This window comes from Fusarium graminearum, chromosome 2 (assembly GCF_000240135.3).
Source record: "Fusarium graminearum PH-1 chromosome 2, whole genome shotgun sequence".
Taxonomy (NCBI): domain Eukaryota; kingdom Fungi; phylum Ascomycota; class Sordariomycetes; order Hypocreales; family Nectriaceae; genus Fusarium; species Fusarium graminearum.
The window spans coordinates 6076502-6102762 of NC_026475.1; the positions used below are offsets into that span (position 1 = coordinate 6076502).

Consider the following 26261-nt stretch of genomic DNA (forward strand, 5'->3'; position numbering starts at 1 on the left):
TTGGGTCGGAGTGAAGTAGAGATGTACGTTCGGTAGGAGGACTGGTAGAAGGTTGGCTACTCATGCGATGACCAAGGAGTGGTCAGAGTGTGAAGGATGAGTAGGTGAAGGAGGAACCTCAGTCGCAAAGATGGGATCAGCAGACAAGTATATGAAGGAATTGGACAGACCCTGGGAGACGAAAAGTGAGGCAGGACTGAACTATTTAAAAGGAATGCAATCCCGAACGGCTAGAAGAGCTTTCTTACGGGAAAAACGGCTCAAGGCGAAAAGCGCGAAGGTGATGGACAATCAAGGCGCGGTTTTCGGTGTACCCGGGTTCCACCTCCGGCGCGTCGGGGCCGGGCCATGATGACTACGATTAGATACGGAAGCTGGTCTACTCCAGGTTTTATTCCATTTAAACTCGTAATGACTACTGACGAGATTCCGATCAACGGAGACCGAGTTAGTCTCGTAGACCGGGCCGGTAGTCTCGACCGATATGATATCAATGCCATAATAGAAACTGGCTTGTTCCTGACCACAATCTCAGTTGACGAAAAGACGAAAAGGCCCGAAGGGTGTTCTCACGAGCCCCAGCGGCGCTATGGTGGCGGTCCTCCTCCCCTGTAAGCGCTGCTAAGAAAACCCTGCCTTCGATGGAATGACGCTTATCCCAAGGGCGTAAGGTGGTGGAAATATCTGCCGGTTGTGGGCCAGAGTGACATCTGACCCTGCATCTGGTTCCTTTTTACGTGGATGAAACGTGCCATTGGACGTCATCCAACCGCCTGTGGATATTCATCACGTTATGATATCCTAACAATAACTCTTTAATAACGTGGTCTGTTCACTTTTCGAGTCTCGAGCCTGCCGGACAACGAGATAACTCCGGGGCCCCAACAAGATGAACTTTGGGGAAGACAAACTGCTTCCCTTCTTATGAGGGGAAGAGAGAAAAAGAAAAAGAACCGGTTTGGCTGACCGATCTCCAATGCCGATCTGCTAGTCAGGCAGTGGCGTCGAAAAGACCAGGGGACAAAACCTCTTTTTTATAGATCAGCACGCGCAGGATACGAAAATTTCTTCATCAAACTTTTCATTCTCTTTCTCCACGGAAAAAAAACCAACGTCAATCTCAGTCCATGAATCGCTTATCTGTGGGGATATTCACCTCATTGCATTGACTAATCTATGAATAATGAGTTCGTGCCTGGCCCATCTTTTTTGTCAGACCGACCTTTTCTGTTCTAGAACGTTGAACCGCAGCTTGCAAACTTCCCCGGAACTTTACGTCGTCTCCCGTCTCAAAACGTCTAGAATCTTTGCCTCCTGGTAGGTCAACCCGCACTGCACCCCAGAGATGAGTGTCTCTGGTATGGGGCTTTTGGATGCAGAGGCTGTTTAAGCTTGTTTAAACGGGCCGTACTGGAGGAGAGAAAGGGTGACAATGAGATAGCATTACCTAAACGGATTTGTCCAGCATGTGTCTAGAGATTTACCAGGTGTACCTTAATTAGAGTCAGTGCTGCTGCCATGGGGATGTCTTGCATAGCAGGCAAATTGGAGTCGTGAGCCATGGGGGCTTCTGTACGCTTCTGTTCTGCTGCAAGAGAGTTGGTGATCCAAGACAGTCAGCTCTCGGAAACTATATGCACAATCAGTGCTATTAATTTTATTAGGCGGTTGCAACTGCCATGCAGTTCTGGCCTCTATGCCCCAACAATGATTTGCACTATGATCATACACGCTCCTCAGGGTATCAGAAAAATTGGCCGCTGGAGGCATAAGAAATGAAATTAGTAGATCAGCTTATGCTACTTAGACTAGGGTCTTTAGGCTATCTTTTTTTTTAACTAAGACTTAGGAGGTCAACCTTTATATTCACCTCTTCACGTTAGAGGAAGGCACAAACCAACATACGTCCTCAAGTACATCATCGAGGAGTCTAGAATCGAAATTTAAACAATGCAACATCTCAACATCGTCAGCGACAGTTAACAACATCAATAACTGCAGCTTAGAAACATTCTCTTGTCATTCTAATGTATTCGCACTCGATTGTGTTGCACTGTTGGTCAAGTATTGCCATGGCTACTGCTCCAATGTGTCTGAAAGTAGAAGGCCCCGCCACATGAATTGTTCGTAATCGAGGCAGGTCGATTTTTGAGAGGAAGGCACAAACCAGAATACGTCCTCACATACATCACCGGGGAAGTCTACAATTAAAACCGGAACATTTCAACATCGTCAGCGACAGAAAACAACATAGACAACTGCATTGCTTAGAAGAATCACATCAGCATGTCCGACTTATCGCTAAATCCTGAACAGTCCGAGAGTCAGCATAAGTCATTAAGCCAATCCGGGTCACCAAACCAACCTGAATCATCAATGGGGATCTCAACGAACAAGAGTGCATTCATCAGTCATGGCAAGGTCGCCCAGGTCCTCGTCGATGCGATCTATGCGGCGTGGAACAGCCAATGTTCATTTATGAATGCCGCCGGTGCTATTATATAGCCTGCAGACGCTGCCGGCGCAACAGACTGTGATAGCTAGGTAGACTAGCATTAGGAGCATAGCTTATGCTCTTTAGATTAAACTTTTTAGAGTGTTTGTTCTTTTATCCTAAACTTTAGACTACTCCGCTTAAGTCCAATCAGAGGAATCTGTTGAGCAGCTTCTTGATAGCATAGACTAGATTGTATGGAGAACACCACATTACATCACCTGGTATCTTCAACGGGACGGCAAGCCACCCAGAAGGGTTGCAAATGCTGGGATGAAGAATACAAGATGAGATTACCCTTGCATTCTTAGGCGATTGATCCACTGAAGCTGGTCTAATATTTACATTAGCCATTTAGTCCTAGTTTTGATGGAACCCACATGCCACCTCACATTCCGTTGTACTTTACATCAGCAATACATAATCCATCGTAATGTGTCCGTAGATCAACAAAAACATGCCAATATCGAAGTACCAATGGCGGCAATTCCTTGGTTGCAGTGTACTTACAACTACGCAAGCCGCTTTGACCTTTCAGCCAGCCACATCGTCCGATCGGGCTAGTGTTGTGTCGATAGTTCTCCGGGGTACCAGGCCTAGCAACCAGTATAATTCGACGACGTGAGACAATAGCTGGCTAGATATGCTAAGCATTGCAAAACTATCGATGCACCAAGACATGATTAGTCTTTCTGAGAGCTGAAGCTTTGGTGATTGCCGCAGCTAACGACTGACCGGACGCCTAGTGTGATGACGGCCCTTGCCCCCGCGCGGGGATCAAGGGCGAGCTGAGACACGGCTGAGAGATCTTCATGCTTTAGTATGATGTTTGCGACAAAACTAGGGATGTAGATTGAAGCTTGAGATACTAGTCGAAGGTTGGAGCTGCATGTGAAAGAAGAGGGTTGGGTGAGATGGGCAAGGGTGAACTCCCCCATGCCTTCCTCCATGCTATAAAAGAACGGCATTCCTCATAATATCAGAAGTCGCCCATCTTCAGACCAATCTTCTCTACCTAAACCTCACAGAGTATCATTTACCATGTTGTTCAAGTCCATCTTCATCTCGTCCCTCGCGACTAGTGCTCTGGCCATTTACCTACCCGAAAACCATTACCTGGTTAGAGACAACGCGGCTGCGCCAGGAGTAAAATGCGACTGCTCTGGTGACAATGTGCGATACAACTCGACACTTGCAAAGGACTACATCTGCGGAGACAAGCGTCTTGGCCCTAGTCGTCTCCCAACCAAGCTTCCCCTTGGCACCTTCGTCACTGGGTACGACCGCTTTGGAGGACTGTCTCCAAACTCCTTCCTCGGGAAGTGGTACAACTCCACCGAGGGGCCTGATGGCCGCGAAGCAGGATGGATCTACCCCGAAAAGTACGGCTTCGAGCTTGACGAAGAGAAGCTCCCCATCAAGGCCAACGTGGATCTGATGCCCGGTACACTTGTTGACCGTTTCGGCTATAACACTGGTAAGTTAGCCTGGTGCTTCGTGAATTGACACAATCTGACAAGCATGTACAGGTCGTTACATCTCCCCTGCCACCGCCCCCTTCTCCCAGAGAGCTCTCCACCCCCAGAACCTCGACAACGATGTGAACAAGCAGTTCCCAAACAACTACCACGTATACAACGTGAGCAGGATGTTCACTGTCCAGGCTGGACCCATCAGGCCTTGGTTCGGCCAGCCAGGCTTTGGAGTTCAATTCTTCCTCGGCAACGGCATCAGCGTGAAGGATTACCTCGACAACGGACACTTGGTTGAGCTGAAGCCATCTGATCTGCTCAAGGACGGAACTGGCTGTGGCTTTGCGCGTGAGGGTGATGATTCGGTCTCAGACGAGCTGTAGGATGCTGCAAAAGGCTAAACATTGTCCCTACAGAACATCAATAACGATGGGCGCGGAGATAAACAATATTAATAAACATTCTCATTCTTTAATCAATGACGACTCATACAGAATTGAACTACAGCTAATCATTTAGATCAATGCTTGGGGATTCTTGACAAAGCCCTCGATAACCTTTGCCAACTCGCCCAATCGAGCCTCCCAGAACTCCCGACGCTCCTCGTCAGCTTCAATGCCAATCTGCGTCCTGCCATCCTCCAAAAATGATACAACACGAGGCGGTGTCGCAGGCTCAGGGTGAGGAATCGAGTAGTCTACGCGACACTTGGTACCAGCAAAGGGAATGGAGTCGAAAAACTCCTTGTTGAGGTGGTTCGTGAAGGAACCGTAGAAGGGAGTGCCGGCCGGCCAATTCGTGCATTCCTTGAGGACTTCCTGGAAGCTAAGTGTAGCGCGCTGACTACCTTCGAGGGATTGGCTTCGTACTGAGTCCAAAAGGTCTGTTGCTGTCCAGTTGGACTCGAACTTGACGCGAACAGGTTGGTACTGGTAGCAGGGACCCATGATGGTGTCAATACCAGCAACATCGACGTCGCGACCGGACACAATACCACCGAAAGTGACATCAGAGACGTTAAGATGCTGCGACAGGACCTTGGCCCAACCTGCAGTGAGTAACATCGCGTGTGTCGTGTTGGGCGAAGCTCCAGAAATGTCCACATCTTTTGTCATGAAGGCGGTCTTCTTTTGAGGATCAGCGGCGGGAGCAATCTCAGTGTACGAAGACCCTTGAAGAGTCTTGCGCCAAAACTCGACGTTCTGAGGTTTAGCGGCGGAAAGATGCTGAATGTAGGTCTCGAAAGGCTCAGAGGATGGAATCTCTAGGCCACGGTATCGAAGCTCGAGTTGGCGGAGGAGCTCGGGTAGAGAAACACCATCATACTGAGCGTGCGAGATTCGGATGACTAAAGCATTCTCACTCTCGCCACGAAGGACAAACAAGCGGATGAATGAGGATCCATGGGTAAGATCGATGCTGCTGTTTATATCCGATACAGCGAGCTGCTTGGCAGCGGCGTCAATTGAGCCCTCAACATTCTGCTCCGTAACAGGCACCTTCAAGTCATCAAGCACGACCTGCAGAGTCTGTCCTTCGTTCTCAACAAACACTGTTCGAAGAATGGCATGTTGCGAAACAAGGTACTGGAAGCTATCAACAAGGCGGGCAGTGTCAATTGACTGATCCAGGTAGAGCATGTTGTACTGAACCGAGCTTCGTGGCGCGAAAACAGATTGCTTGACGTCGCCAGCTTGAGGTCCAGTCGCGTGTAAAACGTCCTTGATCTTCCACTTGGGGTCTGCCAATTGAGGGCGAATAACCTTCGCCAAGAAGCTATCAACATCATTTGTGTCCAGCATCGAAAAGGCAGTGTACTCCTTGGCTGCCTCAACACTCTCCGTAGAGATCTCAGCCAGCGAGTCAGCCATGCCTCTAAGCTGCATGTTCTGGAAGATACTCGCGACAGAGAGACGGTAGCCATCTTGTCGCAGAGCCGAGACCATTCGCATGGCTACAATTGAGTCGCCACCCAGACGGAAGAAGTTATCATCAAGCGCAAGCTTCTCCTCTTCGATGCCAAGGAACTTGGACCAGGACGCGCGAAGTACGCGCTCCTTTGTGGTCAAGACGGTGGTATCCGCGATGGTCTTCTTGAGAGACGCGAAAGACTTGCGCAGCTCAACTACCAAGGACAAAGTAATGTTCTCGACAATGGTGTCGATTGAATCAATGTCCGCCGAGTTATCGAGAGGAATGCAGATTGAAGGAATTGCATAAGGTGGCAGAGTCTCAACCATGGCCTTGTTAAGACCGATTATGGCGGTCGCAAGCTCAACGGAAACAGCCTGCGACAACGGCATTGAAGCATCGCTGATGTCGAGACCCAGTTTGAGCAATTGAGTATCCTTAGCAGAAGTCTCTTGGACGAGTGCAACTACCACGGGTGTTTGGCTGTTTGAGCCCTTGGGGACAACAAGTCTGCTCACAGCCTTGGTGTTGCTGGGGAGAAGTCGGTTGAGCTCAATGTTGGTAGCGTTGAGGTCCACGACACGTCCATCTACGCTGGTCATGGCATCTTTGCGACCGATGAACACCAAGCTCATGTCATCGGCATATTTGACAAGATCGCCAGTGCGAACCAGCTTGCCCTGTCGTCCTGGGTAGCCCATGGCACCCTCCTTGAGCCATTCGGGAGCATCGACAACATCATCGTCATCGCCAGCTGATGCGATACCCTCCAGAAGAAGCTCTCCAGTGCTTCCTAGAGGCATGAGAAGCTTCTCATTGCCAGGCTGTACGACCCAAGGGACGTATTGGACAGTAGGGTATTTGTCGCCGGTGGACAAGAATCTGGAGATGTCTTTGGGAGACACGGGTGCGTGCTTATTGGCTTCCCAAATCTGACCAAGTTCCTCCTCACCCAGGCATGTGAGTTCGTTCAATGAGCGCGACATATCCCCACGAAGCTGATTGATCGCAACTTCAAACTGCGACAGCACGCGCTCAACTTGAACGTGACTCAAGAGCTCCGAATCAAAGCTTGCCAAGAGTCGGAAACCTGTCTTTTGCATAGACACAGCCAACATTAGTGGATACGAGTTGAAGTGCAGAGCTTCGAGAGCGGCATCACCACCCCGGAATGACGGGAGAGCGTCGTTCTCAGTCTCGGTAGGATCAGGATCTTGAGGCTGGACGACTAGACCCATGGTGACTTCACAAGCAATCTGCGCGTCGTCGCTGAGTCTTCGGATGTGCTGGATACCAAGGTGCTCGTGAGCGGCGCGTTTGACGCTTTGTTCTTGAACGGCTCGGAGGAAGTCCTGTACGGTTGTAGTGAGATCAAGGCGAATGCGGACTGGGACTGTAGCAAGGATAGGTCCTTCAATCAACTCGGCTCCAGGAAGAGGAATGGTTCGGCCCATAAAGGTCTCTCCGAAAACAACATCGTCGCTCATTGAGTACTGGGACGCGAGCAGAGCCCAAGCCGCGCGAATGACAGTGGCGATGGTGATATCCGACTTGGCGGCCTTGTCAAGCTTGATGAATCGCTCAGTCAAGGACGTAGGGTCGGGGATGTAGGATCGTGATGGTAGCGAGGGGAACTGAGGTCCCGTGGCTCCCGCGAGCTGTGTCTTCCAGTAAGCCTTGGAGGACTCGCGCGAATCTTCAGCAAGGTAGCGAATGAAGTGCTTGAATTGCGCGGGTCGCGACACTTCTTGGCCCTTGTATGCAGCGCGCGCATGCTCAACAATGAGGTCTGTCGACCATCCGTCGTAGATAGCATGGTGGGCTGTCCATACGAAGTAACGCTTGTCGAGAGCCTTGTCGGTGACAATAGCAAAGCGCGAGAGAGGTGCGCCGGGAGACATGGACTCCTTCTTGTCCTTCTCAATGAAGTCCTCTAGGCTGGAGTCAACCTCCTCCCATTGCAGAGCTTCGTTGACAACAACTTGCATGAAGCCATGTTGCTTGAACTCAACAATGCGGGTACGAAGGATTGGGCTCTCCTTGTAGACGACATTCCAAGCCGACTTGAGCTTGTCAATTGAGCTAGAAGCAGGAATGTCGGCAATTCGCTGCGCAACATAATTCTCCTTTGATCGCGTGTAAAAGGCCATGTGAATCTCCTGCATGGGCGCACAAGGATAAATGTCCTCAATCGCGCTGACATCGCATCCAGAATTATGGGCAGCCTCAGCACACAAAGCTTCGCGATCCATGTCATCCTTGAGCAAAGAGAACTCGGGAATTTGCATATCAACGCCCTTGCTGCTATCGCCCTTTTGCATAGAGTTGGCCATATCCGAAAGGACTGGGTAGTTGAAGATGTCAGCGACAGAGAGCGTGTATCCCCAGTCGCGAACGATAGGTACGAGCTTCATAGCAAGGACTGAGTCACCGCCTGATGTGAAGAAGTTGTGCGTAGTGCTGACTTGTTTGTTTTCAAGACCAAGCAGACGACACCACGAGTCGCGCAGGAACAGCTCAGCCTCGGACTGTGGTTCACGAATCTCGGAGCTCTCGTTTGCAGCCGCGGAGGCTTGCATGTTGGCGGAGATCTCTGCACCCAGAGCTCGTAGCGACTTGCGATCTGTCTTGCCAGACACGAGGTAGGGAATCTTGGATAGAGTGATGTACTGAGTAGGGACCATGTACACAGGCACCACCTTGGAGAGCTTGTCATTCAGGACCTCAAGTGCCTCGCGGAAACGAGGCGGGAAGTCAATCTGGCGTGCATCTCCTTCATCCTTGGCTTCGCGATCGGCGACAAAAGCCACAAGCATTGACTCTTTGTTCTGGTTTCGTGGTGCGATAATCTCAGCGACAACTTCAGCTCCGGAAGGAAGCAAGTTCTTGATGTGGTGTTCAATCTCGCCCAATTCCACACGCTGTCCGCGAAGCTTGATCTGGGTATCCTTGCGACCGACGAAAATAAAGCCGTTTTCACCATCAGGATCGTATCGGACCAAGTCACCGGACTTGTATAGACGGCCTTGTCGTCCGGGGATACCATCTGCGCCAGCGAGGAGGAAGTCTGGGTCGGAAATGAAGGCCTCTTTCGTCTTTTCAGGATCTCCAAGATATCCTTGACCTACGATAGGACCCTCGATGAGCAATTCGCCAACAGCGCCGACCGGGACAAGCTTGTTATGATCATCGGGGTCGACGAGCCAGATGCATGCGCCGGTACCAGGACCCATACTGACGTACGGCTTGCCTGCTGCGCTGGGGTTGACGGTGCATCCAATGGTACACTCAGCAGGACCATAACCGATGACAATTCGTGTGTGTTGACCCCAGATAGCGATGTCGCCAGCAGAGCAAGCCTCACCACCGATACCAAGACTGTTAAGTGATGGGATGATATCAGGGTCCAAGATGCGCGCGACCGAGGGTGTAATGTTCACCATGTTGACTTTCAGACGACGGATCGCGCCGCTCAAATCGTTGACACGGTCCATGTCCGTGGGAATGCAAAGACACCCACCGCGAATTAGCGTGCATAGAATACTGTCAATACTGACATCGAACGCATACGAGGTGAAATCGAGTGAACGGGAGATACTTGAGTATCCGATTCCTGTGCTTCGTGCAAGCGCACTGGCAGTGTACGTCTCGTGAGAGAGCATCACTCCCTTCGGTGTTCCGGTACTTCCAGAAGTAAATATGATATACAGAAGTGACTCGGGCGGCACCTGAGGTAGTTCTCTGGAAGGATCCTCGATGGTCTTGGCGAGTGAGTCGAGTGTTTCGGTATCAACAATGACATGCTTTGCCTCGGGCGCAATCTCAGGTCCGTATTTCGCCTGGTCTCTCGAAGTGAGAATATGTGTCGCCTTTACTTGTTGCGCCATAACCTGTCGTCGCTGGATAGGCTGGCTCGGATCCATGAGCACGAAAGCCGCGCCCGCCTTGATGACACCCATGACACCCACTGTCGTCCACCTAGACTTCTCAAAGCACAGTGGGACAATGTCACCGTTCTTAACTCCAAGATTAATCAGATGCTGCGCGAGCAGTGTAGACAGATTGTCCATCTCCGCATATGTCAAGTCGCCATCCCAAGAGCAAATGGCTTGGGCATCGGGCCGCAATCTCACTTGCTCTGAGATCAAAGTGTGAATGCACTCTGGCACAGGTGGTGGAAGGTCTTTATTCCAGTTCCATATCACAGACTTGTCGAGTTTTCCTAGGGGTAGGACGGAGGATAGTGTTGCGTCGGGGTCGGCGAGGGTTGTGTTGAGGACTTCGACAAAGGCTTGGGCGAGGTGGTTTGCGAGGAACTCTGCGCCCAGAGGTTCGCGCCAGGTTGGTCGGAGGCAGAGGGCATCGTCTACTAGTGTTGCTTGGATTTGTACATTTCCCTGTGTCGCATACCCCGTTAGTCTATGCTTAAATGGCCAGGAGGGGGAGGTCTTACCCAGTTCACTGAAATGTCGCCGTCTTCAGTGATGTAATTGACCAGGTCACCTGTCGCAGGCTCGTCATTGAAGAAGAGCTTGTACTGGTCTCTTTTGAATGGTACTTCTGATTGTAACTGCTGTTGTGTATATGTTTTAAAGACCTCAAGCTCCGATGCGACAATGTTGCTGCCATCCCATTGCAGCTTCGCAGTGTTGAGTGTGAAGGTGCGACATGTGGAAGATCCGATCTCGGTCAATCCCCATGAGAACTCAACATGGTTTCCGTGATTATGGCGATATAGAAGAAGAGACCATGCTAATAATAATATCTCAAGCTCTTGGGCATCTTGTTCGTGGTGTTTGCGCAGAACAGGTACGTTATGACGCACAGTCTTTGTTTGCGGCACATTTGGCTCCGCAGATAAGTCAAGTTCTGTCATATTCGATCTTGTCTCTCTCTTACGAGGTTCCTAGTATGTATTATGTCTTGGAGGTGTTGTTCCTCAAATTCCCAGTCGTTGGGAATATTGTGCGATGGGACTTGTGAGGCAGATGCAAATGTGCGCTCGCAACTTCTTTGGAGTCATCACCAGACTTCACATGAACGCCTCCACTATTATTATTGCAGCCAAGTACATCAATATGCAGGAACCTCATTACGTATCGGAACAGAACTTTCTCTATGTCTTGCTCTTCTCCATCCCGTATAAAGCGCATGTGGGGGGTCTGGTCTGACCGGCGCGGGACGAGGCAAGGACTAGGACCTTTGAAGCCCTCGAGCAGGGTGGTTTCAAGAGTGCCATTGCATGCCAGGGTCCCATCTCTGGAAGCACCTTTGTCGCGGGCGACTTCGGAGGGTGTTATGGGTGTCCATCTTGGAGGGATTATCACCTTCCATTTGCTGATCTCGGGACACTGATCCGCTCATGAATCGAGGTAGAGGATGTGAGGAGATGAAAATGATGGTGAATGACCCACGCTCGATGGACCCTGGTTATGCCACAATTGGGCTAGCGAGGCGATTGAAGAAAGATGCTGGCTAAACATTTGAAGAAGCTCCATCACGGGATGTAGTAAGAGTGGGTTCAAGCAAACTGGGAGAAGTGGTGAGTGGCTTCGGCATGGAGCTTGGGTTGAGGGTTGAGCTGTTTCGTTATTCCTGGGGGTTATGGCATGTTGGCATAGATTCATCTTGCAGTATGAAACGTGGGTTCTAAGATATTTCCAGAGCTTCGGTAAATGAGCATAGATCTGCTTTGTTTGTGCAGCAAGTGGTCAGACAGCTGCAAAGTGACAATGGCTGTCGACATTCGCTCAAGTTGTCGACTTGCATCCTCGTTGGGCCTCCACTGCACTATCCTCATCGTAGTCTGGCAGCCCAAAGAAACAGGGTTCTTTTTCGTCCCGTTGCTAAACGGAGAGTAGTAATAATCGACACACTGGCGGAGACTCGACGAGAAGAATAACGGAGTCCAAGGTTCTAAATGAAGCCGAGGCGAACTTTTCTAGTATTAGTGGGGTGATTGATAAGTTGACAGAGTTATCTGATCCGATGAACAAGGATGATGCTAAAAGACCCTCCACACCACTGAGAAAATGGCGTCACACCAAAAAAAGCCATCAAGTCCGGGTGACTGAGTGACTCTATAGCTTCAAATGCCGGCTGCACTTTTGCTACTCCGTATATTATGCTTGTAAGTACCGCTAATGCTAGTTGTCAGGTGGACAAAAGAAGTATAAGAGTAAAATACACAAAAAAAAGAGAGAGAGAAAATGCCTCAACCGCCGTAAAACTGCATCATAACTTGCTGTCCACCCATCTCGGGCTCCTCTTCTCCACAAAGGCCTGCACGCCCTCATGGAAATTGTGTCCATCCGCCATGACAGAGTCCCACGTCTGACGATGCACGCGCACTGCATTCTCGGCGCTCCCATGTTCCCAGCCAGCAAGGATACCAGCCCGAGACGCAATCACGCTGTCGGGACTGTTGCTGATGATGGCTGCCGCGTACTCAAGGGCTTTCTTCACCACGGGACGCTCCAGCACGTCGCAGTCCGCTGGAGCGTCTTCGGTTATAGCGTTGAGGATGCCAAACTCGCGGGCTTCTGTAGTGCTGATGCTCCGTCCCGTCAGGGCCATCTCAGTCGCTCTGTGACGGCCAATGGTCCTGGCTAGTCTCGGCAGGGAACCCGCATTAGCGACGACACCAATCTTGGCCTCTGGTAGGGCAAAGACAGCGCTTTTCGCAGCGACGATGAGGTCGAGGTTGGCAATCATCTCGAATCCGCCTCCCATGGCCAAGCCATTGACAGCAGCGATGATGGGCTTCTTTCCGCTCCTACGCGAGAGGCCGCCAAATCCCGTCGTGGGCGGGTCCATCGGTCGCTTCTCGGGTATGCCATCTCTTTTGCGCTGGTTGATCTGGTTCCATTCCTTGAGGTCCATGCCTGCGCAGAATGCACGCCCGGCACCTGTCACTATGGCGCATCGGAGGGAGGGCTCGTTGTCGTACCACTCCCAAAGGGCTTCCAGCTCATATTCTCCGTCGCTGGTCATGGAATTGAGAGCTTTGGGTCTGTTAAAGACCACAAGCATGACATGCTGGGCTGGGAATGACACAAGGCCATAGGTTTGTGGTGGTGGTTGTCTGTTGAAGGTGTGTTGCGCCATGGTGGTAGAGTCGCTGGAAGATGGCGGTATGCAACACTGTGATGAGTGTCTTTCCCTACAACAGAGTGTTTATGTCCTGCCAGAATGCATCCGATGATGGATCTTTTCTCACGGGGTTTATCTGATGAAGCCGAGGGATCTCAATGGCCAGGACCACCATGAGAATTTGTTCCGATCAGATAAAAAACGGCGCAACGCAACCCCAGCCGGCGTTGGCGCTCTCAAAGGGACAGCTCCCTAAACATCCTTGTTCTTGGACCTCCGACACACCCCTCCAGTACGCATGGCCCGGTCGTTTTTGGCGCAAGAGCTACGGAATGAACCGTTTGAAGAATCTAATCAATCACATCTGATAACGAGGGTCGTCTCCATCACATGTCGCATGAAACGATACATCTTTTTAGCGATCGTGCATGATGCTGCATAAGTTAGCACCGAGATCGGCAGGTCTATAGATGGGAATGGATCCAGCAGAATTTTCACATGAGCTATGACATGACGCTTGACGCGAGAGCTTGGAGATGATCAGTTGTTTGTGTGACTTGAGCTCAAGCAGACAAGAGAGCAATTGATCCTGTCCAACAACACCATGGCTTGCAACGACAAAGCCCTCTGAGAAACATCTCAGATGTTGCAAAGACATTCATAGCTTCAGAGCTGAAGACGGTCTGCATCTTTTGCTTCGAGTGAAGACTGATTTTGTGGCTTACTTTAGACCTTGGCAGGCTTGGCTAACTTGCAGTTCCCGGTGCTAATTATCGGTAGTTGGAGGATGGAAGCCTCTGTGTGCCCTCGACCGAACCTCTTCGCCTTTCCGTCATCGTTCCAACACGCGATTACTGCCACTCGAACAAATAGCGAGCCGATTGTCGTCCATTGATGCGTTATGCACGGAATTCGATGCAAGCCGTCAATGAACGAATCATACCAACGTTAAATTGCAACCATGCTGAGGATTTGCAGTGGTGAGTGCGATGGCCTTCTGGGTGCCCTGTGTGCAGAGTATGCTTGTAGCGCCTCAGCCAAGAATGCGCGTTAATCGCAGTCGGTGGTCACTGACTGCTGGGGGCGACTTGTCGTGCTGCCAAAAAGCTGCGGTGTCTCTCACGCGCCTTGGTACAATGACCTTCAACACCAAGGGGCCTAAAGCTCTGTCGTTTTTGACCTGATAAATTAGAATCGCATAAATAAACTCGCGTGTGTAGAGATTGCCTTTGGCTTCCATGTAATGATACTCCCTCCCAATTCATTATGGGTGTCTTGTTTCACTAGGCGTGTATAGTTCAAAACAGCGGAATCTAAAGCGTTGATGATCCAGCTTCCATGTTGCGCCTTTGCTCGTCACGGCACCGTCCAGGAGAAAGACTCCGATGTCATGGTTTAATAACCTGAGAAGTGATTATCGGTAACAGATAAAATACTCAACATTTCTCAGATTTACTATTACGGCGCGTCCCGACAACATATGTTTTGTGTCATTCTGGTGATGGGAAACTTACCCTGCACCTCAACACACGGGGCGGCATACTGCTTCTTTACACAAACTGTTACTCATCACGTACTCCTGATTAAAAGCATATCAATCTGATCTTATCTGATTCATAGCTAGTAATAATGGAAAGTTTTAGGACCGATTTGTTCATTGTGCTGAAGGATTGTGGCGTGTATGTCATCAACCCGAAAGACCATCACAGCCAGGCTAAAAAACATGCATAAACTTCACAACCTTGATGACGTTCGGCGATACATTACGAATGGAGCAGTCAAGATGTTCTTATTGTGGAGAAATGGAAAGCTAGAGCACCCAGAAAAGTAAACCGTATAATGCTTGCGACTGTAATCCCTCGCATCTTTACAATCATCTTTCCAGGTCAACATTTCACGAGTGGACCTCTGGCAACAAAAGAATGGAAAAACTCGGAGCCCACAACAGCTCCTGACGGTGCCTTAATTAGCGCATACACCGTCCACTTCGGGCAGCGTTAGCGTTCTATCAGTGGCACCATGATTGCAGTCGCGCAGGGGGCTGGCGGGTAATCGGCACAAGCAGGGCACCATCTTTTGACCCACGAGAACAAGGGTTGAGCTCTCTCATCATGTCTCCATCCAACTTAGAATACGGAGACTCCCCTTGTTGCCATCGGCTTCTTCACTCGTGGACGGCATCGGCCAAGTTTGCCGTCTCTTGGAACTCTTGGCCTTGAACCACAAGTACGTTGTACTGTATTGTTTGGATCTTATCAGATCTGATTGGGTCTAATACCGAAACCGGTTCAGTGGGGTATAAATAAGTAGCAAAAATAAAATCTGGAGATGAAAAGATCCCATTGTCTGTCTGGTAGCAGCCAAAACAAACAAACAGCTTCTAATTAATCACCCAAAATGTCTTCACAACCATTCCAGCAAAAGTCACCAATCAAGATTAGGCTGCCTGAGCCTTATCTTACCACATACTATCTCGAGGCCACTGCCGAGGGAAAGCAGTCGTATCGTCTGCGTAAAGACGAGTCTGTAAAGGATGGCAAGCCATTCCCCAAGGCTCTTCACGGCGAAGGCCTAGTCTTTTCTCAAATCCCAATTGCGGAATCTGACAAGATTCCTGATTCTGATAATCGCGAGTATGCGCGCGCGCGACGAAGTCCCGTCTGGTCGCTGAGCTGGGACAAGGAGACTGCCACACTCGCTCAGACCTGGATGTTCTTGTACACTTTCTTCACATACACCTTTGATGTTGAGCAATTTCGTCTCCGTCTTGAGGGTGCTGGAGCTGAGGAGTTGGCCAAGGCTCTTGTCCTCTCCATGGTAGCCATCAACATGCCTCCCCCTCCCAAGGGTGTTGAGCCTGCGCCCAGCACAGGTGTCGAGGTGCTTGTCTCGCGAAGCGCCTTCTGGCAAGGATGCGCCTCTCCGTTGGGTCAGCAGCCCATCTGGCTTCCTACTTGGAACTCTCTGAACGTGACACCCCATCTGGAGTACGTTATGGAACCTACATCTGAGGTTACTCTTCTGCGTCACCCGCGCCGAACACCCAAGCCTGCTGCCGGTAGCTGCTTCTACAGTCGCTACATCCCCTCCCTTGACGAGCACTTCAACCTCGTCGCTCTCGACTACGAGAACCCCGAGCACCTGGGTCTGTTCAACACATGGCAGAACGACCCCCGTGTGGCGGCAGGCTGGATGGAGACTGGTACTCTAGATGAGCACCGCACATATCTCAAGAACATCCACGAAGACCCTCACCAATTCGCCGTTCTGGGCTACTTCAACGACATACCGTTTGCCTATTTTGAGCTGTACTGGGCCAAGGAGGACAAGATGGGCCAGCACTACGCCTCAGGCGACTTTGATCGTGGTAGACACTCGCTTGTCGGCAATGATAAGTTCCGCGGCCAGTACCGTGTCATGGCTTGGTGGCCTAGTGTGATTCACTACGAGTTCCTCGACGACCACCGCACTGAGAACGTCGTCGGCGAACCTCGTCTGTCCAGCGAGGGTGTCCTCAAGTACGAGATGATCTTTGGTCTGCACCAGGACAAGTGGATGGATCTGCCTCACAAGCGATCCAACCTTGTCAAGATCTCTCGTGAGCGCTTCTTCCAGATCTGCCCATTCAACCAGGGCAAGCCTCGCGTGGCTGGCACGACGTTTGGCTTTGAGCCCAAGCTGTAGATAATGAAGACATGCCATTAAAAGTTGATAGACGGAGCATTTTAGTAGAGTAAATGATGTTAGCGACCTTTTGTATACAGTTTGTCAATCAGAATATTGTTGGTCTGTACTTGTATCCTCTTGACAGTGAGTCGCAACCATGACACAGCGCCGAAGCCATTCACAAAGCACGATCACACGGGAATAACTTTGCCAAGATGACAGCCAAGCGCTGACCCGATCTTGCCGATCAGGAATCCTTTGGCACGTTTGCCAAGCCTCAATTGCAGTGCCGATCTGTTGTATTTGATGGTGAGATCAACCATAGTAGAAAGGCTTCAAGACTGCATATCACATTCAATACGGTGCCTCGTCTTCGTTTCTATTAGTTTTAGTGTACTTGGTGTTCCGAGAATTGGACGAAGATGCGCCGCTTGCACGCCCTTCATTTAAGCTTGTTTTGACGGAAATATTCCTCATCCCCGAGGGCTTGCAGCAACTTTAGATCTTGTGCCAACTGATCAAATGGCTAGCTTAGGCAAAGGATGCATCTCTTCAGGGGTCCTTTCGCAATTGAATGACGGTGGAGCGACTTTGTCTGCTCCCACAACCCGTCACTGGGATCGGACCCCTGGAAAAGAAACTTGACCTGTTGTGGCGGCATGTCCGTTGGCTGTCATTACAAAAAGTGAGCCCAGAATCAAGCCTCGCTATGCACTCTTGGCCACATACGGTAATGGCTTGTAGGGCTACCGACGACCGAGCAATCTACCATATGGAGCATCTACGTCGTGAAGGAATCGTTGGTATTCTGCCAAGAGGTAGAAATGAGCAGTTGTGCTGATGAGTGCAAGAATGCAGCAACTCTTAGCGTGCCAAGCTCGGAACGTCGCCAGCTACGATGCAGGGTTTTCTTAGCCTCAAAGTGTTCCGATGTGTTGGTTGAAGGTGATGAAAAGCGGCTGATGATAATCCTTGTCGTAGGATGTTATGGTTAGTGATGGAAATTGCCCCCAAAGGGTGAAGGATCAGGATATGATGAGATGAAGTGCAGGAAGCTGCAGAGGCAGACCCGCTGCAAAAGCGGAGGTTACAGTGGGCAAAGCCTCTATATCAACCAACTTGATCCCTGACGTATGGATGGTTGGTGGTTTAATACAAAATGTCTTGTATTAGGTATCAATAAATCACACTCCAACTGTATCCATCAAGAAACAGATCAACTGATGGCAACTGCGCCTACAGAGAAAAAAGAGAGAGAGAGAAAATAGCGCAAAGTCTCAGGCGATCTAATCGATCAATCAGATTAGATTATGAAATTTCTTTCTCTTCGTGACCCCTTGTCCATGCCTCTTCTGGTGCTTTCGCCCACGCCATCTCCACTCACAAGTCGGCTACTCGGCGGTCGAGGCCTGAACTAACGACAAAGTGGCTGCATTCACTGGAACCCTCGCGTCCCGAGATCTCTCTCTCGTTGCCTCTGCCTCTGCCTCTGCCTCTGCTTCTCTCAGTTCTCTGGTTCGGTTTATTCCCTAATGTTACCGATCTCGGTGGATTCGAATGGGCAATAGTCTCTTTTAGTCACCTTGGACCTGATCTTATCTGATGGAGTTTTTGTATGGGTCTCCAGAGCTGAGCTGAGTAGAGCATACAGTCTAGCCAGAAAACCACCCTTGCTAGAGGACCTCTTTTTTATGTTATTTTCTCCGTTTTGTCGGCGTATAACCATCTGTCATTCCCTTCCCCCATGGCTGCAGCTCTCTCTTTTCTCTCCTTATCTTCCCAAGTTTAAGCTTAATTGATACCCCCTCCTAAAAGACAAGAACACCATGGGAGTTCTCGACAAGGTCCAGCTCACCCTCGGGCGCAAGGGCAAAGAGGGCACTGCTGCTGAGCAGCCCGTAACTGTCACCACCTCCATCAACGAGAAGGACCAGGAGGCTGGTGTCTTCCCCGACGATGGGAGCAACAGCGATGCCGTTACCGAAAACGCGCAGCATGGTGTCCAGGCTGTTGAGGCTACCACGTTGGCTTGGAGCAAAAAGGCCCTCGCTGGTGTCTTTGTCTTGTACGTTCCTGGCTGTCAGGTCGCAATTGAAGACTGGCGGACTGACTTCTTTTTAGCATGTGGTTGATCTACCTCACCAACGGTTTCCAGGGACAGATCAACAACACTCTGCTTCCCTACGCAAGCAGTGAGTGGGAGTCTCACTCTCTCATGCCCATTATCGGTGTCGTCGCCAACTGTATGACTGCCGCTGTCTACATCCCTCTGTCCAAGATTCTCGATCTCTGGGGTCGTGCCGAGGGCTTCCTCCTCATGGTCCTCTTCGCCACTATCGGAATGATCATGATGGCTGCCAGCCAGAACCTTCCCACCTACTGCGCTGCCTATGTAAGTCATTAACTACTACCCAGAGCACTCTGCATGTACTAACCTCTTCAAGGTCTTCTGGCAGGTTGGATGGTCCGGTCTGACCTACAGTATCGACGTTATCACGGCCGATTCCACACAGCTCAAGAACCGAGGTCTCGCGTACGCGTTCACCTCGTCTCCTTACATGATCACCGCCTTTGCCGGTCCCAAGTCCGCTGAGGCTTTCCTCCTCAACGGCGACCAGTGGCGATGGGGCTTCGGTACCTTCTCCATTGTCCTCCCTGTCGTCGCTGCACCTCTCTACGCTCTTTTGAGATACAACCTCCAGAAGGCCAAGAAGCAGGGTCTTCTTGTTCAAGAGTCTAGTGGCCGATCAGTCATGGAGAGCATCAAGTGGGGTCTCATCGAGTTCGATGGTAAGTGAAAGCTATACTCAATGGTCTGAATGACTGCTAATTGTCGGCCAGCTGCCGGTGCTTTTCTTTTCGCTGCCGGTCTCGTCATCTTCCTCCTCCCCTTCTCCATTGCGAGCATGGCTCCTCAAGGGTGGCAGACACCTTACATCATTGCCATGATCATCCTCGGAATTGTGCTTCTGGCCATCTTCGGTCTCTACGAGCGTTTTGTCGCCCCCAAGCCCTTCCTCCGATTCGACATTCTCGTCAGCCGTACCGTTATCGGTGTCTGCCTTCTCGACTTCATTTACATGATCGCTTATTACTGCTGGAACAGCTACTTCACCTCGTTCCTCCAGGTCGTCAACAACCTTCGTCCCTCGGAGGCGGGATACGTCAGCAACACCTTTGAGATTGTCTCTGGCATCCTTCTCTTCATTGTTGGTTATGCCATGCACAAGACCGGTCGCTTCAAGTGGATTCTGTGCGTCGGTATTCCTCTGTACATCTTCGCCCAGGGTCTTATGATCCACTTCCGTCAGCCTGGCCAGTCCATCGGTTACCTTATCATGTGCGAGGTCTTTATCTCAATCGCTGGTGCTACTTTTATTCTGTGCATGCAGGTTGGTATCCTCGCTGCCGTCGAGCATCAGTACGTTGCTACCGCTCTCGCCACTCTGAGCGTTACCGGAAACATTGGTGCTGCTGTTGGTGGTACCATCTCCGCTGCCATCTGGACCAATACTTTTGAAGAGAAGCTATTTGAGTACCTTCCCGCTTCCGCCCAAGAGAATGCCGCTCTCATCACTGGAGACTTGGACAGTCAGTTGGCGTATGAGATGGGCAGTCCTGAGCGCCTTGCCATTCAGAAAGCCTATGGATACGGTCAAGCACGCATGTTGGGCGCAGGCACCGGAATCATGGCTATTGCCCTTATTTCGTTGTTCTTGATCAAGAACTATGATCTCAGGAAGATCAAGCAGACCAAGGGTACCGTGTTTTAAAAAGACTCAGTTTTGGGATATCCCAGACTTAATGAACGACGATACCATGTATGGCCCCCAAAAATCATGTTGTGCTTAGTTATAATTAGTTAAAATGATTGTGTTTAATGTTGAATGAAGATGTTGTGGCTTTTACAATGTTGCTGAGTGATGAGTATACTTTCCGGTTCAAATTGCAGTGAGCGGATTCAGTACCTATGAATTGATCACAGCCCTTTCCGCTTCATAAAAGCGACTGAAATACTTATACGGAGTTTTAATTCAATTGATGGTCTTAATTAAATTTGCGCTGTCATGAAGTATCGCCGTCAAGTATGTTAATTCTAAACTTCGCTCGCCACAACGGCCTTGCGATACCGTGAATCCCTTCCAGATAGGCGATTGCGATGCGCTCTTAAAAACTGTACTTTGATGTTTCTATTTCTAATTATTCTTTATATCTTACCGAGGATGAACTGCATAAGACTCTGCTGAAGACCTGTCACCGCCACACTTCCATGATCCTCACCCGCGAACTCGCGCGTCCAGATCTTCTTCACGCTCGGGCTCTTCTCCAATCGCGATGCTAATGTTTGTGCAGCCTCCCTCATTTCGTCGTGCTCAGCGCAGTTCTGTCGCTTCCACCACTCCTCGTCAGTCTCTTGAGGTTCCCTCTCCAGTTCCGACTTGCCAGTGCCCCATGTAAGCGCCAGTGAAAACGGAGGGTCAACAGGCTTGTCGCGAGCGAGGAAAGTCTTTTCAGGTTTGCGGATCAGGAAGTCCTTGTTCCACCAGATGACGGGACTGGCGATCAAGAAACTGTTGAAGAGCTCTGGTTCAGTGAACATGGTGTTGAGAGCGAAGATGCCTCCGTAAGAGTGGCCGAACAAGGCCTTGCGACCGGTGTGTAAATTGGCCTTGGGGAAGAGCTCATTCTCAACATATGGCATGACATCGGTCTTCATCCAATCGAGAAATTGCTCGGCCTCGCCGAATGAGATATCGGTACGAGGCTTGCCATGTCTATCGAGTGGCATATCATACTCGTCGGCGAATGGGGTGAGATCTGGACCCCGACGGAAGTCATAGACGTATTTACTGGGCGGGTACCCGATGCCTACGATGACAGTTCTTGTGCTATTCAGATATTCCAAGCGCCGAGAGACATCAACGGCTGTGAAGAAATAGGCATTGCCATCAACCAGGTAACTGTGTCGTTAGCTTGATGCTTAGGGTTTGTGGTCCAATTGAAGATGTACTCACACCAGGTTGACCTTTTCATCTTGGGCAGCAACGCGATCCTCACCCCAGCACAGAGGCCATGCTACTTGAACAAGGTAATCGCCCCTCTTGGTCTTGGCTAGCCACTCAAGAGTATTAGGGACACGAGCGTGTCCATGACTGTGCTCAGTTGCCATGGTTCTGTGTTTGGGAGGGAGGTGAATGAGACTTCGTGGTGGCGATAGTGATAGCGATAATGACGGACGAGCACGAGTGAGACAACGCAGCATGGATGAATGACATGCAGCAACAGACAGCAGGCTAAGTTGAGACGAGTCAGAACTCGGAAAAGGATCTGATAAACAGAGAAGAAGATCTGATAAATAAAACGCGCATTTCTTCTGCGCACTTATGGGTCTCTGGATGGTGTCAGTGGGCCAAGCGGTATCGGCGGAACGTTTGGGCAGTATAGGTCCACTGATTCCGAAGTGCTGATACGTCTAATGTCCACTAAAATCTGGTGGACATTGGAGGATTTAGGCGGTTATGTTCGGTAAATCTCTACTGGGGAGATGTAAGGGTGCTTGAAGTTTGCTGAAGTCAACGATCAATAGAGCCAGACAATAACACTACAGTGACAAAGAGGTTCTAATTGAACTTATCGACAAGATGGATAAGCGTATGGATACTGAGAAGGATAACATCATAGAATACAGGATTGAGAAGGGAGCGGGAACCTGGAACGGCATCAATTAACGTGGCGAGCAATGTCTCTGTCAGTCTTAATTTTGACATCAGGGCCATCAACACTTTATCAGCCAACACTGGTTAAAAATATAAATGCAATAAAAACCATGCTCATAATGTTCTCCTTGCGAAGGAAGTCAGATTATGTATCCTGCAACTCACAGTCTACAGCAAGATCGTGTCTTTAGACATGGCGCTATGTTTATATTGACAAAACTAAGACGATCCATCAACAATAACACTTGGTGAGATGGCCGAGTTGGTTATGGCGCCAGGTTAAGGTTAACCTTAACACCAATTTCCTGGTGGAGCAATCCTCCTGGGTTCGAGTCCCAGTCTCATCATTCTCTTTTGTCTTCAGAAGAGGGTCTATTCCTTTTGCTGTTGTCTTGACGGTATCAATTGAGCCTGTCGGAGAGTCAAATGCGACCAAGTTCCCATTATGTCATATGATTTTGCAGTGCTTAGCGCTATTCACGCCCTGGAACATCTAAGCTTTAGAGGGTAAAATAAATAAGCCAACGGCGCGCTCTAACATGTCATGAACTGACTCACTTATTCTGTCTCTTTTACTCCAGCCAAGTTTCCATCTCATTAATGACATCTACGAAACAACGACCAGTTTCACTTGTGTTTTTTACTTTCCAATACTCGAACACTGAATTATACAGACAAGAAATTGGAACATTTTGTTTGAACATATATAATTGGGGCCTTATTGAAAGCCCTCTAGATGGTCTATCTAAGAAGTAGTCTTGAGACTATTGTTTAAAGTTTGTACAGTAACTAAATTTCCATCCTCATAGCACCGCCTGCTTAAGAGCTACGCTGCAGACGGCGGCGCTGGCGCTGGCGCAGAGATCGACGGCACTTTGAACCGGGCTTCTTGACAGGAGTAGCGACAGGAGTCTCGACAGGGCTGCTGCCGCTGTCGCTACCGCTACCACTGCCAACGGTGGGAGGGACAACAGGGCTTGAAGAACCACTTCCACCGTTGAGGATCTTGGAGGCAGCGTGCTCAGCAGCAACCATGACGATAGCTTGGGTGTTTCCGGTTGGCAGATCGGGGTGAATGCTTGCATCAACAACGTAGAGGTTGTCGGTGCCCCAGACCTTGGTGTCAGTGCCGACAACGCTGGATCCGTCGTTCTCAGTGCCCATGATGGCAGAACCGACAAAGTGAGAACCGCTCACGTACGAAGACATGAGGCTCTCGGCGGTAGCATTGCTGGGAATGATGATTGTGCTGTTGGGCTTGGAAGCCATATCGATGAGCTTCTGCATGAAGGTCTTGACAGCCGCCTTGTCAGCAGCGTCGTTCAGGTAAGGCTCGCCGATCAACTTGGTAGCACCAGAGCTTGTGACCTCGAGAGCACCGCTAGAGGTAGAACCGTGGGTAAGGTAGACCTTGAGCTTGAGAGCATCATCGCCAGCGGGGGCGCAAGTGCCCTGGACGTATCGCTCAACGCCATCAGAACCCATGACACTGTCCCAGAAGATGAATCGCTGACCGGACTGGGCAAGAAGACCATTGCCCTGAGCGTAGAGGTCAACGTTCTCCTGGCTAGGCTCAGTGAAAGCAGTGTCGGGGAGAGCGGCCATGGGTGACTTGGTCTTGACCTTGACAGTGAAGATAGGGTGGTCCTTGAGGTTCTTACCAACAGGAAGGTCGATCCACTGGTCCTTAGGGGGCATGGTAAGGCGCTGGCTACCGCTGGCAACAGTCTCGATCTGCTTGGCAGGGCCAATACCAGAGTTGACGAGAAGTCGGGGAGTGGAGAGAGCACCAGCAGCGAGGACAACAGCACCACCGGTCTTGACCTTGATGATCTGGCGGGTAGCAGGACCAGACTGGATCTCAACACCGGTAATCTCCTTACCCTCGCGCACAACTCGCATAACCTTGCTTTCAAGCATGAGCTTGAAGTTGGAGTTGGCCTGAGCAATAGGGAGGTAATCACGGACGGGGCCAGCACGCTGGCCGTTGGTGATCATCATAGGAGGGTGAGTAAACACGGCCTTCTTCTTGTTGGGCTGAGCGATGGCGTCGACCTGGCTGAAGCCGTTTCCAGAGAAGAACTGGCTCAGGACATTGTAGGCAGCCTGGTCAACCAATTTACCGTCTTTTGTAGGGCTAAGGGTACCAGGTGTGCGTTCCCAAAGTCTGGAAGCGGCAGCCTCAACATCGGTAGACTTCCAACCAGCGGGCCACTTATCATCAAAGTCGACAGACTGAGGACGAACGAACATCATAGCATTTACTGCGGTCGAACCACCCAACAGGCATCCAGCCATGCTTGCTGTATCAGTACAGTACTCAGAGGTGTCCACCTTACTTGTTGTTAAGTGGTATGCCATCGACGGCACATCATACTGGGTTGTCGTCTCATTCCAGTCCATAACAGCCTTACCACCAGTAGAGTAGTAGGAGGCCTTGCCGCCTTCAACTAGAAGAACAGACTTCTTAGACTCAAGGAGACGCTCCGCAACGATAATTCCAGCCGGTCCTCCGCCGACGACAATGTAGTCGTAGGTCATGTTGGAGACAACGGTGGTGAAGTTACCAGCAGGTGGGGCAGAACCACCAGAGCCAGAGCCAGGAGCAGCAGCGCCATCAGAAGCCATAGCAGCCCAGGTCTCGTAGTCAGCGGACTTGGAAGAACCGGCATCAACAGAGAAACCGCCAAAGCCAGCACCGTGGTAGTTGAGAGCACCGCTAGCATCGGTAGGATCATCAAGAGCAGTAGTACTGAAAGCAAAAGCCATGACAGCATTGGCATCAGCAGCCTTGAAAGTAGTGCCGTCGGTCTTGATACATCCCTCGCAGAGGAAAGTGAAGGTGAAAGAGTCCGCGCCGACCTTGACACCCTTCTCGATGGGCTTGATCTTGACAGTGTCGTCATCCAAAACATCGGGGTTTGTGTATCCGGAAGCTTGGCGGACGGAGGTAACAACCTTGCCGTCGTTGGGCCAAGCAACGATGAGAAGCTTCTTGCTCATGGTGGAGCCCATACCAACGGAGGCATATCCTTCGGAGATGGGAGCAATAATCTGACCAATAAAATCGGTGCTGGGCTTCTCAGGCATAGCGATACCGAAGCTGAACTTGCTGCTCTTGTCGACGAACTGCTGGAAGGTGATTCCGGTGTCGGCATCCTTGTATTCCTCGGAGGCAGCCGAGACAGCCTGGAACATCAGCGCCGCTGATGAAAAGATAGTTGAGAAACGCATGATTGCGGCGTTTCAGTCGAAATATAAATCTGTGTATATCGGTCTCAAAGAAAGTGATTTGGTGGAGGTGGATAAAGACTGGACGAGACGTATGAAGGTACACAGTACAAAAGAATGTTGGCAACCAGTGCCTGTAAAGAATGAAGAAAGAGGAAAAAGAAAGAAAAAAGAACGATAGATAGACCAAGCTAGATGGAATGCATCAAGATCTCAAGAACATGTTGAAGAAGTGAGCTGTCGTCGGTTATATACAGATGCTACCAAACAAATGCCGTTTCCTGCGGAAATTCGCTTCCGAACGCTCGGGACCAGTTTTGCAAACGTCGAAAACGGTATTGGTGGCTTAATTGCAAGACATCGGCCAATATTCGCTATCATTGTGGAGGAAGACGAACCACTTTCTACGGTGTGGTGGGAAACTTGAGATCAAAGCTTGGGGTACAGAAAACAAACAAGCTAGTAGCAGGTCTAAGATGGAATTAAGTGACTAGATTATTATTGTCTCTTCGGCAAGTGGGATGAGGTGTTCTACAACCATGCAACCACTCTACTAGTTCCCTTTGCTTCAGGTTGTTTGAGACGGCGAATCCTGCTCCTTGCCCATCTATTTTAGAGATTGTAATGTCGATGGTCTTTTCTCCCATTGGCTGTGGACCTGGTTTCAGGATGGCGGTC

At 50.2% G+C, this 26261-nt stretch overlaps 8 protein-coding genes and 1 non-coding gene across 9 annotated transcripts; 5 read left to right on the top strand and 4 right to left on the bottom strand.

Annotated features, from left to right (window-relative positions):
- The first annotated feature begins 1102 nt into the window (after nucleotides 1–1102).
- On the top strand, nucleotides 1103–1643 carry FGSG_12388 (uncharacterized protein). The gene is made up of 2 exons (XM_011323640.1): nucleotides 1103–1317; nucleotides 1442–1643. The coding sequence occupies exons 1-2, from the start codon at nucleotides 1184–1186 to the stop codon at nucleotides 1449–1451; spliced, it is 144 nt and encodes a 47-aa protein (XP_011321942.1). The 5' UTR covers nucleotides 1103–1183; the 3' UTR covers nucleotides 1452–1643.
- A 1892-nt stretch (nucleotides 1644–3535) lies between these two features.
- Nucleotides 3536–4349, top strand: FGSG_03748 (uncharacterized protein; the record flags this gene model as incomplete). Its single annotated transcript, XM_011323641.1, has 2 exons — nucleotides 3536–3971; nucleotides 4024–4349. The coding sequence occupies 2 exons, from the start codon at nucleotides 3536–3538 to the stop codon at nucleotides 4347–4349; spliced, it is 762 nt and encodes a 253-aa protein (XP_011321943.1).
- A 132-nt stretch (nucleotides 4350–4481) lies between these two features.
- On the bottom strand, nucleotides 4482–10753 carry FGSG_03747 (uncharacterized protein; the record flags this gene model as incomplete). The annotated part of the gene is made up of 2 exons (XM_011323642.1): nucleotides 4482–10274; nucleotides 10331–10753. 2 exons carry the CDS (start codon nucleotides 10751–10753, stop codon nucleotides 4482–4484), a joined length of 6216 nt encoding a protein of 2071 aa, XP_011321944.1.
- A 1229-nt stretch (nucleotides 10754–11982) lies between these two features.
- On the bottom strand, nucleotides 11983–13034 carry FGSG_03746 (uncharacterized protein). Its single transcript, XM_011323643.1, has one exon. The coding sequence runs from the start codon at nucleotides 12868–12870 to the stop codon at nucleotides 12112–12114; it is 759 nt and encodes a 252-aa protein (XP_011321945.1). The 5' UTR covers nucleotides 12871–13034; the 3' UTR covers nucleotides 11983–12111.
- A 2117-nt stretch (nucleotides 13035–15151) lies between these two features.
- FGSG_03745 (uncharacterized protein) lies at nucleotides 15152–16765 on the top strand. Its single transcript, XM_011323644.1, has one exon. The coding sequence runs from the start codon at nucleotides 15367–15369 to the stop codon at nucleotides 16651–16653; it is 1287 nt and encodes a 428-aa protein (XP_011321946.1). The 5' UTR covers nucleotides 15152–15366; the 3' UTR covers nucleotides 16654–16765.
- Nucleotides 16766–18461: 1696 nt separating this feature from the next.
- FGSG_03744 (siderophore iron transporter mirB) lies at nucleotides 18462–20515 on the top strand (the record flags this gene model as incomplete). Its single annotated transcript, XM_011323645.1, has 4 exons — nucleotides 18462–18700; nucleotides 18757–19027; nucleotides 19080–19425; nucleotides 19477–20515. 4 exons carry the CDS (start codon nucleotides 18462–18464, stop codon nucleotides 20406–20408), a joined length of 1788 nt encoding a protein of 595 aa, XP_011321947.1. The 3' UTR covers nucleotides 20409–20515.
- Nucleotides 20516–20686: 171 nt separating this feature from the next.
- On the bottom strand, nucleotides 20687–21805 carry FGSG_03743 (uncharacterized protein; the record flags this gene model as incomplete). Its single annotated transcript, XM_011323646.1, has 3 exons — nucleotides 20687–20697; nucleotides 20854–21524; nucleotides 21651–21805. 3 exons carry the CDS (start codon nucleotides 21803–21805, stop codon nucleotides 20687–20689), a joined length of 837 nt encoding a protein of 278 aa, XP_011321948.1.
- A 794-nt stretch (nucleotides 21806–22599) lies between these two features.
- FGSG_20583 lies at nucleotides 22600–22699 on the top strand. Its single transcript has one exon. It is a non-coding gene; the product is annotated as a tRNA-Leu (tRNA).
- Nucleotides 22700–23171: 472 nt separating this feature from the next.
- FGSG_03742 (uncharacterized protein) lies at nucleotides 23172–25586 on the bottom strand (the record flags this gene model as incomplete). Its single annotated transcript, XM_011323647.1, has 1 exon — nucleotides 23172–25586. The coding sequence occupies one exon, from the start codon at nucleotides 25584–25586 to the stop codon at nucleotides 23172–23174; it is 2415 nt and encodes an 804-aa protein (XP_011321949.1).
- Nucleotides 25587–26261: the final 675 nt, after the last annotated feature.